At 48.1% G+C, this 14,618-nt stretch overlaps 1 protein-coding gene across 6 annotated transcripts in view; it reads left to right on the top strand.

Moving 5' to 3' along the window:
- Positions 1-14,618, top strand: part of GRID1 (glutamate ionotropic receptor delta type subunit 1) — a 687,130-nt gene that overhangs the window by 659,798 nt on the left and 12,714 nt on the right. For all 6 annotated transcript variants that reach the window (XM_070782157.1, XM_070782155.1, XM_070782153.1 and 3 more), the window contains one exon: positions 10,481-10,647. In XM_070782157.1, the coding sequence (XP_070638258.1) occupies positions 10,481-10,647 (167 nt within the window). The remainder of the gene's footprint in view (positions 1-10,480; positions 10,648-14,618) is intronic.

Here is a 14,618-nt window from a genome sequence, read left to right as displayed (position 1 = left end):
ACACAGTTTGTACTGTGGAAGTTTATCCTGAACTATTTTAGAAGAGAATGGATGGGAAGGCATCAAGTAGAATGATTTTCTGGAAGAAGATGTAAAGTGTGACTTTGCTTTAATGTTTGCTTTTAGTAATCTTGGTCTCAACCCTGTGTGATTCCCTCTTCCATTTTGGGCCCTGGCTCAAGACCCTAGAGCCATAATATTCTTTTCCTTCTTAAACCCACTCTCAAGGGAAGATCAGAAATTCATTTCACTGAGGTTTCTATCATTGGATCTCAATTTTAGCACACATCAGGGTCACCTGGAGAGATAATATTAAGACAGATTGGTGGTCCCCACTCCTAGGGTCTTTTATTCAGTGGGTCTGGAATAGAGTCTGGGGATTTACATTTCTCTGGTGATGCTGAAGCTCTTGGTCTAGGGAACACTCTCCGAGAACCACTGGTCTGTATTTTAAACTTGGAGGATGTTAAAGCTGGAGAAGATCTTAAGGACTGTCTGGATTCATTTTCCATTTTTACAAATTGATAGTGAGTGAGTAAGACTGTGACCCCATCTTACAGGTTTTCTAATTTACCAGGCTGGTGGCTGAGGACAATTTCAAATGTTATTTTCCCCGAGGCAACTGCATTTAATGAAAATCCAAACTTTAAGTTGTAAGGATGATGCTGGTGATGATTTTCGTGATCACAAGGATAGTGTCTTACTGTTCAAGTTCCTTTGCCTCAGACACTTTCTGTGCTGTCTATTGGCGTGAGAAGGTGGGGGCTGCTACTCCTGTCTCCTGGATGAGGTGACTCAGGCTCAGAGGGTTCAGGTGCCTGGCCAAGGACGCTAGAAAAAAGGCCTGCTCTGCTCATCTCCAGGCCCTTGCTCTCACCCACATACCACGCCACGCTTTCTATGAAATGGAGTTGAAGATTCTGTAAAGGAAGTTGAGGAATCCAAGAGAAGGTAATGTTAGGGTGAGAGCATTAAAGGCCTGAGAAAGGGCTTGGCGTTCTCTCCACCACTAGCTCTGCTCCTCACTATTCTGTGTTACTCCAGAACACAGGAGTGCAAGAAGCGGGAAGGTAATCATTGGCAGAGATCATTTTGCAGACCCGCCTAGCCATCAGAAACTGTTTTCTGCTGCGATTGCCCTGGGGTGGCTCTATCCTCTCACCCAGGTAAGGGGCAGCCTCACTTGACCAACCACCGAGACAAAACTTCAGGGCTCATGCCTGTGCTCATGGCCACGCACACACATGCACGCACGAGACGTCTCCCCACCAGGTGTTCTTGCTGCCCCTTTGGTTGTGTTATCTCATTGTCAGCTCCTTCCTGTTCACTCTGGTCTGAAGCCAAGAGCTGAATTGATTTTGTACCCTGTGGATGCTTTAGGAAAGCGGCCACGGCATGAATCGTGGGAGAACCCAGCTGCCGTCTCCTCCCACCCACCCCTCCTCTCCACTGAACCTGCCCTCCTTTGCCTGTTGGTTCTGCTCCAGGGGCTGATCCAGGTGAAGGGTCATTATCTTTTGCTCCTTGGGTGGCAGGTTTCCTTGCAGCCTCCTGAGGAGGCCATGGGAACACTTCCTAGGGTCCTGCTGAGTGTCTGCCTTACATTTTCACATCATTTTGGAGGCCTCTTTCTTCTCTGCTAAGAGACCATCGAGATGTCTCCAGCTAAAGATCTCCTTTTTCTAAACTCCGTTTGGTCTCTAGGTGCTTAGTATCTGAGTTCAGCTCTCTACTGCTTCCCTGGGGTTTGTGGTGCTCGTATGCACACTTGTGTGTGCACACGAACTTCCACACATGCATATGTTCATGCACAGACATCCTCACGGGCACACACACACACCCCCCACACACCCCACACACAGCATGCTGCTGACTTAGTCAAGGCAGAGGAATGATTGGCAGGAGGGGTAGAGGTGGGAGGAAAGATGTGTTAGTGACAGCTGATGGATTGATCTTCAACATCGAGCTGGGGGCTGCCAGAGGAGAGGAAGGAGCTTGTGTCGGTTCCGCTCTGTGTGCCAGGCACAGTGCGTTGTCTCCTGTAACTTCATCCTCAGAATAGTCCTCTAGGAAGGGATTATTAGCCCCAGGTCTACAGATTCACCAGGCTTCCCATGCGGCTCAGATGGTAAAGAGTCCACCTGCAATGCAAGAAACCTGGGTTCGATCCCTGGGTCAGGAAGATCCCCTGGAGGAGGGCTTGGCAGTCCATCCCAGTATTCTTGCCTGGAAAACCCCATGGACAGAGAAGCCTGGTGGGCTTCAGTCCGTGCTGTTGCAGAGAGCTGGACATGACTGAACAACTAACACACACACACCATAGGTTCACCAAAGAGCCGGGATGTGTCTTCATCCAGAATCCTGCTCTTTTCACTGCCCTGTGCTCTATGATGGAGGCCGGATCACTAAAATGACCCTCTTTGGCAGCTGCAACCACAAAAGAAATGTCCACTGAGTTGCAGAAAACATCAGGCACCGGAGACTAAAAGAAACCAGCAGAAGTCACCCGTGATGGCATGACCCAAAGATAGTGTTTGATACTTGGTTTTGATTCTCCATAAAGATGAAGGTGAAAGAGGAGAGTGAAAAAAACTGACTTAAAACTCAGCATTCAAAAAACTAAGGTCATGGCATCCAGTCCCGTCACTTTATAGCAAAAAGATGGGGAAACAATGGAAACAGTGAAAGGCCTTATTTTCTTGGGCTCCAAAATCATGCAGACAGTGACTGCAGCCATGAACCTAAAACACGCTTGCTCCTTGGAAGAAAAGCTATGACAAACCTAGACAGCGTATTAAAAAGCAGAGACATTACTTTGCTGACAAATATCCATATCATCAAAGCTATGGTTTTACCAGTAGTCATGTATGGATGTGAGAGTTGGACCATAAAGAAAGCTGAGCACTGAGGAATTGATGCTTTTGAACTGTGGTGTTGGAGAAGACTCTTGAGAGTCCTTTGAATAGCAGGGAGATAAAACCAGTCAATCCTAAAGGAAATCAATCCTGAGTATTCTTTGGAAAGACTGATGCTGAAGCTTAAGCTCCAATAGTTAGCCACCTGATGTGAAGAACTGACTCATTGAAAAAGACTCTGATGCTGGGGAAGACTGAGGGCAGGAAGAGAAGGGGACAACAGAGGATGAGATGGTTGAATGGCATCACTGACTCAATGGATATGAGTTTGAGCAAGCTCCAGGAGTTGGTGATGGACAGGGAAGCCAGGTGTGCTGCAGTTCATGCAGTCACAAAGAGCTGGACATGACTAAGTGACTAAACAAAAAAAGTTAGTTCTTCAGAGATCAGATCAGATCAGTCACTCAGTCATGTCTGACTCTTTGCAACCCCATGAATCGCAGCACGTCAGGCCTCCCTGTCCATCACCAACCCCCAGAGTTCACTGAGACTCACGTCCATCGAGTCAGTGATGCCATCCAGCCATCTCATCCTCTGTCGTCCCCTTCTACTCCTGCCCCCAATCCCCCCCAGCATCAGAGTCTTTTCCAATGAGTCAACTCTTTGCATGAGGTGGCCAAAGGACTGGAGTTTCAGCTTCAGCATCATTCCTTCCAAAGAAATCCCAGGGCTGATCTCCTTCAGAATGGACTGGTTGGATCTCCTTGCAGTCCAAGGGACTCTCAAGAGTCTTCTCCAACACCACAGTTCAAAAGCATCAGTTCTTCAGCACTCAGCCTTCTTCACAGTCCAACTCTCACATCCATACATGACCACAGGAAAAACCATAGCCTTGACTAGATGGACCTTTGTTGGCAAAGTAATGTCTCTGCTTTTGAATATGCTATCTAGGTTGGTCATAACTTTCCTTCCAAGGAGTAAGCGTCTTTTAATTTCATGGCTGCAGTCACCATCTGTAGTGATTTTGGAGCCCAGAAAAATAAAGTCTGACACTGTTTCCACTGTTTCCCCATCTGTTTCCCATGAAGTGGTGGGACCGGATGCCATGATGAGCTTTAAGCCAACTTTTTCACTCTCCACTTTCACTTTCATCAAGAGGCTTTTGAGTTCCTCTTCACTTTCTGCCATAAGGGTGGTGTCATCTGCATATCTGAGGTTATTGATATTTCTCCCGGCAATCTTGATTCCAGCTTGTGTTTCTTCCAGTCCAGCGTTTCTCATGATGTACTCTGCATATAAGTTAGTTCTTACATAATTTTAAAAGGATATCACAATGTAAGTACTCTATTGCACAGATTCTTTTTCACCAAACAATATAATACTGGTTACCATTTATGCCAGGTAAAACCCTAAGCATGTTGGATCACCATAACTCTGAAGTATGGACGATTTTCCATCCAGGGGAACTGAGGTTCAGAGATGTTAGAATATTATTGGCACTCACACAGCCAGCAAAAGTGGAGTTGGTATTCGTATCCATATGGTTGGAGTCCAGAACCCAAGCTGGTTCTTCTTCAGCATGGGCAGAGTATGTTCTTTTAAAACAGCATAGTAACGGTAACATAATATTCCATCATCTAACACATCATTTACCTAGCTGATTCTCAATTGTTGAGCATTTAAATTATTTCCAATTCTTGCTAGTTTAAACAGTGCCCTGAGACTCTTTGTACAAACATCTTTTCTGAAACTAATTCCTTAGAGTGAATCCCTAAGGATAGATTTGCTACATATGCACATTTTAAAAGCATTTGACTCTCCCCACCGCATTGCTGTTCCAGAAATATGCCAGCCACATTCCTACCAGCAGACTGTAAAATTGTCCTTTTCTGCATAGATAGTCTAGATTTTACTGTTGCATCTTGTGACTTGGCCTTGTTCGTAATAACAGATCAATGTAGCCAGGATTCAGGCTACCTGTGGCGATGCGTTGTCATTTTGTGAACAGACCATAGGAGCTAAAATTTGGGATGCCGAGCTCTGCTTTGTGAGGGTCAAGGGTGGATAATGTGTCACTGGATGGTTACTGCCCATGAGTCTGCATCAGCTTTCCATGGCGTCCCTCATACCCTAACACCCCCATCCGCGGACGGCACAGGCTCCTGTGTCCTCCCTCACAGCTGTCAGCCATCCCACGAGCCACCTCTAAAGCTGGAGGAAGACAGTTCCTGGGGCCAAAGAAACCTCTGCTCTGCTCTCTGCCCTGCTCGGATGTGTAAATGGAGGACTGGGGAAACTGCTGTGGTGCCTGGTCCTCTGAGCACTTCCCAGGGGAATGCCGCTGGTGATAGAACCCACGGGAATGGCAATGACAGCCTTTCTCCTGGCTCTACTACTCACTATCTGGATTTATTTGGGACAAGTCATTTCATTTTTCTGAGTCTCAGTTTCCTCATCTGGAAAATGGGGTTCATGTTCAGCCCCTCAGAATTGTACCATGGAAAAGGAATCAGGTTTCTGACAACCCAGCATCCAGCAGGTACTTCATACCTACCCTGGATCTGGCAATGCAGATGCCTGATTTCCTTTAGCATTTCTTTTTTGAGAGCATTTGTGTTTGAGGTTTGTAGCAACTGCATTCTTGTTTGGGGGGGATAATGTGTTTACTTCTCCCTTTCCAAATGCAGTTAGGATGGAGTAGGAGAGTGTTGTGAAGCTCTTGCCTCCAAGGCTGTTGTCTCAGAAAGTTCGTGCCCCAAGTGAGTTCTGGGGAGGGCCGAATCAGTGGTGCAGTGAAGGGCGATGCAGTCTCGTTTTATTTCCAGTGTGCAGCCATGGAGATGAGTCATCCAATATCCCAGCTCACCTGTGGCTCTGTATATGGTGCCCAACCTTCCTCCAGCAAAATAGGCTGATCATGTCCCTGCAAATGAAGGGAAGATGCTCTAAGCACTGGAGTCAGATAGCCCTGTGGTCTGAGTCCCCGTTCATCTGTAGTAGTGCACCAGTGTGTGGCTGGAGGAAGGGGGCTTCAGGGATGGCCTTGGATCCTGTTTGCTAAGATGCTTCCCGAGAGACAAACTAGGGGCGGTCTGTGTACCTGCTGCTGTCCTGGCATCCTGGGAATGAATGCCCAGATGCCCTTGACTTTCTCCAGTGTCAAAGCTGTTCTCTCCTCTTTTCCCCAGAGTCCTCACATCTGTTCTTGTATGTGTGAGCCAAATGCCTTTCCTGTTTCTTGTAGGGAAAGAAAAGAGTGAAATGAAGCCAAATGTCTAGATGCAGGCTAGGAATAAAAGGGAGACTTTCCCAGGTTGTTTGGGTTGTGTCAGGGAGCCGGTGACCCGAGGAACTGGAGAGCTCTGGCAGGCCTCTGTGTTCTGTGGACACGCAGAGGTGCCCCTGGGAGCACACAGGACAGTGGAGACAGAATCGGGTCTCTGTGTGTGTGTGTGTGTGTGACATGCAGTGTGTTACAGCGTAGATTGTGTCACAAGATTAAAGAAAATATTTCCATCAACTTGTCCTAAGAATCCTCACTAATCCCACTCCATTATGTAACATTCCTGCCCATCTACTGGCATATTACCTTTAACATGCATACAAAACGGTCAGTCAGTGATTAGAAATGAGGAATGCACTTAATATTTTAAATAGGCCAGCCAGAGGTAATCTAGCTCATTAGAGGTATGACATCTAGTATTTGTTTCTGTTTGGTTTTAATGCAAAATACAAATCTATGGTACCGCTTTCATCTTTCCCAAGCTTTAAAGATGAATGTCAATAATCTATTTGTGAGGAGCTCACCGCCTATTGAGCAAACTCCAGGTGACAGTGAGGCACAGGGGAGTCGGGTGTTCTGCAGGGTCACACAGAGCTGGACACGACTTAGCAACTGAGCAACAGCATTGCCTATTACTCCTAATCTCAGATAAAATTCCAGTTAACTCCCCACAGCTGCCTGGGAAGTAGGGGAAGGACAGGGCCTGGAGACGCAAGAAAGGATGAGTTCGTATGAACAGGAAGTGGCAAAAGAGCCACCTGTAGGAGTGTTGCTCCATGTAACCAAGGCATTCCCAGGCTCCTGCAGGAAGGTGTCTGGCTCACCCTTTTCTTTCTCTGTGAGGAACAGCCAGTGGCACACAGTTGAGAAGAGACTAGATTCCTGCCAATACTCTGTCTCCCCAAGAGACTGGAGGGAAATCCGCAACAGAAAGAAGTAGCTAATATAAATAGGAAACAACAAATATGCCACATTGGGAGAGGTCTCTGGCATGGAGTTGAGGAGAAGGAGGATGCAGGGTGGAGGGGGAGCAGTAGAAATGCCTTCACAGTGGTAGCAGTGGTGAGATAAGGGGCTGAGCTGCAGAGGAGGGAACCATGAGTAGAATGAGTAGAGATGCTCAGACTCAAGAAAAACAGAAGATGAGCCTGCAATAGGAGGGGAGAGAAAACGAGGAAACTCTTGGGTCTCTCGGAAGCAGATTTTTGATATATTTGACGGACCCCACATATGGAGAAGCTAGACATTTTGGATAAGCAGCACAGAGTAAAAAGATGGATACATAATTACTAAGGGCCACCTGGAAAACAGATTCTGATCCCAAAGGAAGAGTCTTAGGGAGGTTGTGGGGCATTCATTCTGCATGGAGCAAGAAGAGGGTTTATATACAGGGGATATAGCCATGATGGATGTCATGTTTTGGGCTTCTTATAGCTGGTGTTCAAAGTGATCCTGAGGGTATGGTCCTGCCCAAGAAGCCTTCTGTCTCATACAGGGGCTGTGACACATCTGGAAGCTTGGGGAGCTGTCAGCAAGGTCCGGGAAGTTGTCCTGGAAACTGATGGACTTGGGAAGCTCAGGGAAGGTTTTGGTGGTGCATTTTACACAGCATGAGACTGGGGCTAGGAAAGGAGGACCCAGGAAGCTCTGGGATGCTGAGGAAGGGATGTTGGAGATGAAGAGTATTTTCTAAGGATAGAGTCCCTTTACAACTGTAGCATCTGAGTTGGCCCACATATAAGGTGTGGCAGCTAAGGCTCCCCAGGTCCTCCCTGTTCTGGCATCATCCTATAGATTAGGGACTAGCCACATGCTTCTCGAAGAAGTTATATGGTAATAAATGTAGGCCCTGTTTCCAAACAGGGAGAGTGAGTGAGTGTGGTCATTTGAAAACTCAAGAAGGAGGACTTCTATTTTCTTGCCCTGACTACCTTCCCGGTTAGCAGGGATTTGTAGCTGAGACATTGTCAGCATCCCTCCCGTATGTTTTCTGCATTCTCAGCTTAGGCACCAGGAGTATAGATGCAGCTTCCTTCAGGCATCTGTGCTCATCTGTCTCTTAGAACAAACTGGAACCACAGATGCACGTGGCTTGACGGATCCAAGTGGCCCATTAAAATGGCCATAACAGGCTTTTGTCAGAGTCAGTTTCCACTTGAGCTGGGCCAGCTTATTTCTTTCTTCTTCTTGGGACATCACTTGAAACACAGAATCGAACTTGATCTTAATTCTTCCTTCAGCATGACATGCCCTTCTGAAAGCGTGCAAATAACAATGTCTGATTGTCATGCTGAATTGTGAACATGGGTTATGAAATGCTCCAGAGTTGGGTGGAAGCCAAATATTAGGTCATAAGTCAACATTTTGTCGAGAAACTCGGTTACTAAGAGGTGGAAAATGTATATCTTTTCATGAGAAAACATGTTTGCCAGCAGGAAAAAATTTCAAAGACTGTTATCTTCCCATGTGGAAGGAGAGAGATGAGTGTAATTTTGCAACCTGGGTCAACGCCCTTTAGGGACTCCTGAAATTGACTTGGCCAAGGAAAGAGGCTCTGAGGTAATATTTGGATTGTTCCCTGAGGTGAACATCAATGGGTGGCGTGGTGTGTGTCATTTCTTACAAGGTCGTCAGGCACAATTGTGTGAATGGCTATTCCTGGCAGAGGGAGGCCACCACACTCTGTCCACAAATCCTTCAGATGGAAAATTCCTGAGGAGGAGATAAGCCATCATCCCTGGTGGCTCAACTGATAAAGAACCCACTTGCCAATGCAGGAGATTTAAGAGATGTGGGTTCAATCCCTGGGTCAGGAAGATCCCCTGGAGAAGGAAATGGCAATGCACTCCAGTATTCTTGCTTGGAGAATTCCATGCACAGAGAAGCCTGGTGGGCTATAGTCCATGAGGTCACAGAGAGTCAGACACAGATGAGCACGCATGCCCCATGGCCCATGGGCACTTAGGGCCCCCAAAGAAGCAAAATTTAGACAGACTTCATCTAAAGCAGCTATGGCATTCTCTGGAAAATCTCAGTGGACAGGAAGACTCAATTGAACAAAAGCAGGAAAGTGGAATAATACCCCTGACAGTATCACGAGGCTTGTGGCTTCCCAGCTTGACCTGCGATGTTTCAGCCCCATCAGCACCCCAGACTGGAATCTTCTAGCATCTAGTATGAGCTGGAGTAGGAAAGAAGAGGGCTCAAGGTGTCTGTCTGTTCACTAGAGAATTGAAACCAGGCTCTTTCCTTCACTAAGAACCTGATGCTCTGTTTTAAGCTGGCCAAGTGACAGTGTCTATATTCTTCCAAAAAGCAAGCAGCTCACATTCCTTATGAGGGCCTAAACTCCAGGCTAAGTCAGGATTATGGCTCAGGGGGTGGTGCTAGTGGTGAAGAACAAACCTGCCAGTTCAGGAGACATAAGAGACAAGGGTTCCATCCCAAGGTCAGGAAGATCCCCTGGAGAAGGGCATGGCAACCCACTCAGTATTCTTGCCTGGAGAATCCCATGGACAGAGGAACCTGGCAGGTTACAGTCCATAGGGTCGCAAAGAGTTGACACGACTGAAGCAATTTAGCACACTTGCATAGAATTTAAAGTCTGCTATGGATGGGTGTGATGGAAAAGGGCTTGAGCTGTGGCCGAAGGCAAGTTCCTGATGGAATAATCTGCCATTGTTGTGTGGGGATAGAGATACTGACACCAGAACTCTGTTCTTGTGTGTGAATGCGAACCTACAGGGGTGTGTGTGTGTGTGTGTGTGTACACTCTTGTGGCTCCATAACAATCAAGACCCTATCCTTAATGGATTCCTCCCCAGGCAGAGGAAGTCTGTGACTTAGATACCAAGTTGCAGCTACTCAGGGACACTGATCCTAGGGCTGTCTCCCTTCTTCTCCTAAAGCAGGGTTCAGTCAAGTTCTAAGTGGAAATTAAATGAATACTATTGTGCAGCCCTCTAAATTGCTGATCAAGAAATTTCAGTTCCCTGGGGTCAGACTTTCTGCAGTCTCCAAGGTGAGCTTGCTAATCTGAGAAACAGGTACATGCTGCTGCAACCAGGGGCTAGCTTAGAGCCCACGTATAGCTCACCTTACCCACGTCTTTCTGGAGATGTGCAGAGATAGCATCCCATCCTTCTATGTCCAATCGCAGTGAGTGGCATCAACCAGGGGTGGACTCTGCAGATCCGAAAATAGGAGAGTTTGCTGTGCCAGCTGATTGGGCAGGAGGACCGTTCAGGAGGGTCCCCAAATCCAGCCATTGAGATTTCTCGCTGCTCAAAACTATTACGGGAGGCCAGGTCTGCCTAACCGCAAGGTGATTTTGCTCTTTCAGGCAAAGAAGGGGAACTATGCCTTTCTGTGGGATGTGGCCGTGGTGGAGTATGCAGCGCTGACGGATGATGACTGCTCTGTGACCGTCATTGCCAACAGTGTGAGCAGCAAGGGCTATGGCATTGCCCTGCAGCACGGCAGCCCCTACAGGGATCTCTTCTCGCAGAGGTAGGCGTGGTCAGTGAGGAGAGGCCGACAGCACCTGTGCCGGGGTGGGGTTTAACCTTTGTTCAGGGCATGAGAGCCAACACAAACTTGGTGATTCACCACGTTTTCTTCAGCGCCGACTGTGCACCAATGCATGCTCCTCCCCATACCACATCCCCACATCATCCTGGGCCAGGTCCTAGAGTAAAAAGAGGAAGTGTATGTTGCCTTCCCATGAAGCTGCATAGTCTTAGTGGGAGCTGAGATGTAAGCAGGCGATGCTGGAACAGGACAATCAGTGAGACAGGATATTCTGGGGGTGGAGGAGGGTAGAGGAGGGCATCTGACCAGACCCAGAAGACCAGGGAGGACTTTCCGGAGGAGGTGGCACCTGAGGCCTGAAGGTTGAATAGGAGTTAGCTGGAGATAGCTAGTAATTTAAAATTAAATGAAAGATTAATTGGATCTGGCAAGGTCACAGTGATAACTTCTTAAGATAAATGTTAAATGGGACAGGTTGGTGTAGAAATGTGAACACAAGTGGGGCCAGAGAAGCAAATTGACTCCATATTCACCTGCACAGGGCCTGAGGGAGCAGGTGCTACCTGCTGTGGCAGGAGAGGGACCTGGCCCTCACTTGCCTGCCTCCTCCCCATCCTGTCCAGATCAGCTTCCTGGTAATTAACACTAGCAATGGTGGGCATATTGGGGGAAGGTGGGGGAACAACAATGGCACCCCACTCCAGTGCTCTTGCCTGGAAAATCCCACGGATGGAGGAGCCTGGTGGGCTGCAGTCCATGGGGTCACTAAGAGTCGGACACGACTGAGCGACTTCACTTTCACTTTTCACTTTCATGCATTGGAGAAGGAAATGGCAACCCACTCCAGTTTTCTTGCCTGGGGAATCCCAGGGGCAGGAGAGCCTGGTGGGGCTGACGTCTATGGGGTCACGCAGAGTCAGACACGACTGAAGTGACTTAACAGCAACAGGGGGAATGACACTGTAGACAGGAGTGTTCTGGACTAAGCAAAGACCCGTAGACCTCATCCACTGGCAATGACTATGCAGATCTAGTTTGCATTGGCCTCTTTACTTCCTCTTTAGATTTTTCCGGGGCAAGTCCATCCCTTGAGCTTAATCTTCTCTGGGTTCTTGGGCGTGATCAAGTTTCCGAGTGCTCGGTCTGGACACCTGGCCAGCCTCCTTGAGGAAGATAGTGTCTTGTCATCCATTTCTCGCTCCCCCGTAGGAACTTTCCTTAGTCTTTGATCAGGTTACCTGGCCCCACCGAGAGGGTGTAGGTGAAGAGCATGGGTGAGCTTGGTGGCCTTTTCCAAGGAGCCAGCCTGCTAACAGGGGCTCTTGTCCCCAGGGACGTCTAAGCCCACCACTCATGTATGTGTGTGGGGTGATATCCTGGCCAGTGAGGGAGCAGAACAAGAGCTCTGCTTTGATCTACTAAAATCCAGACTGTGGCTAAAGCATCCAGATGAAAAGGCCAGGGGTCACTGGGGTTTAGGGGCAGCCCCCTCTTGCCTGGTGAGCGCATGCTTTCCAGAATTGGAAGAGCATCCACTTGGAGAGGCCAGAGTTGCTAAAGACCACTCATTTAACATCCTGAAGCTCAGAGAGGTAACGTGTGCTGAGGGCGGCTCAGGCAGCTACTGGCAAAGCTGAGAGGAGAAAGCAGGTCCTCCAAGCCCCAGTTCTGTGCCCTTGTGCTGTCAGATCTCTGAGACTTACTACCTCCTCCTACCTCCTAGATGTCGACCGGGCTCTTCTGACCATGAGCACCCAAGCCTAAACCCCTTCAGGGAAAAGCCGAGGAGGAGTGCCTGCAACTCATTCGTCCAGTGGCTTGTTTGCAAAACTGAGAAAAGGGGTAGAACTAAGTTCAGTGAGGCTTGCGGGTTTTCTCTAGAACTTAATCAAATGTGTATCCTCTGCCTCCCTTGCTCCCCGGAGCAGAGAAGGGTGACATATGAGAGAAGGAGGAGGAGTGGTTCGTCAATTGCTTGGATTAAGGCACAAAGAAAGGATGGCTTTGCTCCAAGATGTATAAGACAATGGCGTTCTTGAGGTTTACCCTATTTGGTTTTCTGAGAGGGGCTGGTCAGGGAATTCCCCAGGCCATCTACCTGTGATCACCTCTCTGAAGCAGATGGTAAGGGGACTTGTGGGACCGGCACAACAGCATCAGCACCACCAAGACAGCTAATGTGCCCCAAGACAGTGCTCACAGAAGTGCAGGGGCCCCACTACAGAGGGCTTACAGTCCCCATGCACTCAAACTGCTCAGAGATCCCTTGAAAGTCTACTGAAGTGAACACTGACACGCCGGAGAGGAGAAAGCTTGGTTCCCAGCTAGATCGTTCAGTGGACATGAACAGCAGTGGCTAGTCCAGTTCCTGTGATATTTCAGCAGGAAGTGATTCGTTACTCCCTGCTTTCATCAGAAGGCCACGTGCTCTGTGACTGTAAGTAAATGTCCCCTGCTGACTGTACTGGCCCCCTGAAGTGTTGTCCTTCCTGGGCTGCAAACCTCCCCCACTTCCCTCACCTGGGGAGATGGGTTTGTACCTGGGGGAAACACTCAGGACTTCAGGTTTCCGACTTACTGCTGCCAGTGATTCTTTAAGAGGCCCCATTATACGATTCAGGCAGAATGGTGAGCCGCCCCTCTGTGGGGCATGCCTGAGAGGAGGAAGATGGCAGGTTCGGAAAACAACGAATACTCCATGCCATTGACAGAAAAAGGGTCCTGTGGAAATAGCAGATCCCAGGCTTCTCTGGAATTTCTGTAGCCTTCCTTCCCTGAGTCCCAAGAACTAAGATATTTTCCTGAATACCAATGTGTGTTGCCTTGCTTTGGTAGAGGACTGGGTCTTTAGGCTACAGCGTGTGTGTGTGTGTGTGTGTGTGTGTGTGTGTGTGAGACTGGGGTTGAATGCTGTAGCCCTTTTGTGGACCATGGCGTGCAGAGTAGGCATTCAGCAAATGTTTAGCAACTTAATAGCCATTTATAGAGCACCTACTGTGTAGCAGGCTCCACGGCTATTGACTACAGGAAAGCACCTGCAATTATATCTGTCTGGAAAATAGAAGGACTGGCTTCAGGAAGTGGCTATTATCGCTCTGGTTTACTCACAGGCAGGAGTAGAGATTATTATGGTGTGCATTAGTTTAGCCTTGTTCCAGGAGTCATTCTGTGCCCATGGCTTGTTTTATCTTTCCTCTATTGCTTATGTATTTAAATTTTCCTTTGAATCTGCTTGTTTTTTTTTATTCTTTGTTTTCCTATACATTGCCTTACATTCTTCCTGGAATAATATTGGGCATAAAAATGCATACGATTATAAAGAGCAGGAAGAAGGGAAGCATCAGCAGAGTGAAGCTGCCTGCCTAACATCTCAGTTAGTGAATGGAGGAGCAGGAAACCAGCCCTACAGCCCCTCTCTGGTCAGTCTCGCATGCCCTAGGCTGGAACTGACTCTTGGAGAGGAGAGCAGGCTGACTGCATTTAGCAGCCTGGCATTCTGGAAACAGCATGGCCCCCTGGGTCAGTGTGATCCAGCTCTGAGCAGCAGCTTTACCCCTTGCTAATTGCAACTGGGGGCAAGTTATCTAGGTTCTGAGCTTCAGGTCTCCCATCTGTAAACCTAGAAACTGATTTTCAGGCTGTTGTGAGGATTTAAACAATATAAAATGGTCAGTCCCTACTGCGTTCTCAGTGAAAGGCGGCTCATGTCAACACTGGACGGATGGGGCTGCGGGCCACCATGGCACCAGACTTCACTTTTCTATGCCTTCATTTTCCCCTCTGTAATAATGGGGACATGGAAGTAGCCTTCTCAAAGGGCTGGCATGAGAATTAAACAGTTTGTCAAGCACTTAGGAGATTTCCTGGCACATAGGTATGCGAAACTCATGTGAACTGTTGGCTCCTTGATGAGGTCTCACCACACCCCCCAGTCCAGGCCATCCCATTGC

The sequence above is a fragment of the Bos indicus genome, chromosome 28, assembly GCF_029378745.1.
Source record: "Bos indicus isolate NIAB-ARS_2022 breed Sahiwal x Tharparkar chromosome 28, NIAB-ARS_B.indTharparkar_mat_pri_1.0, whole genome shotgun sequence".
In the NCBI taxonomy this organism is placed as follows: Eukaryota; Metazoa; Chordata; class Mammalia; order Artiodactyla; family Bovidae; genus Bos; species Bos indicus.
The sequence above is the reverse complement of the archived record's forward strand: the minus strand, read 5'-3'. Positions and strand labels throughout refer to the sequence as shown.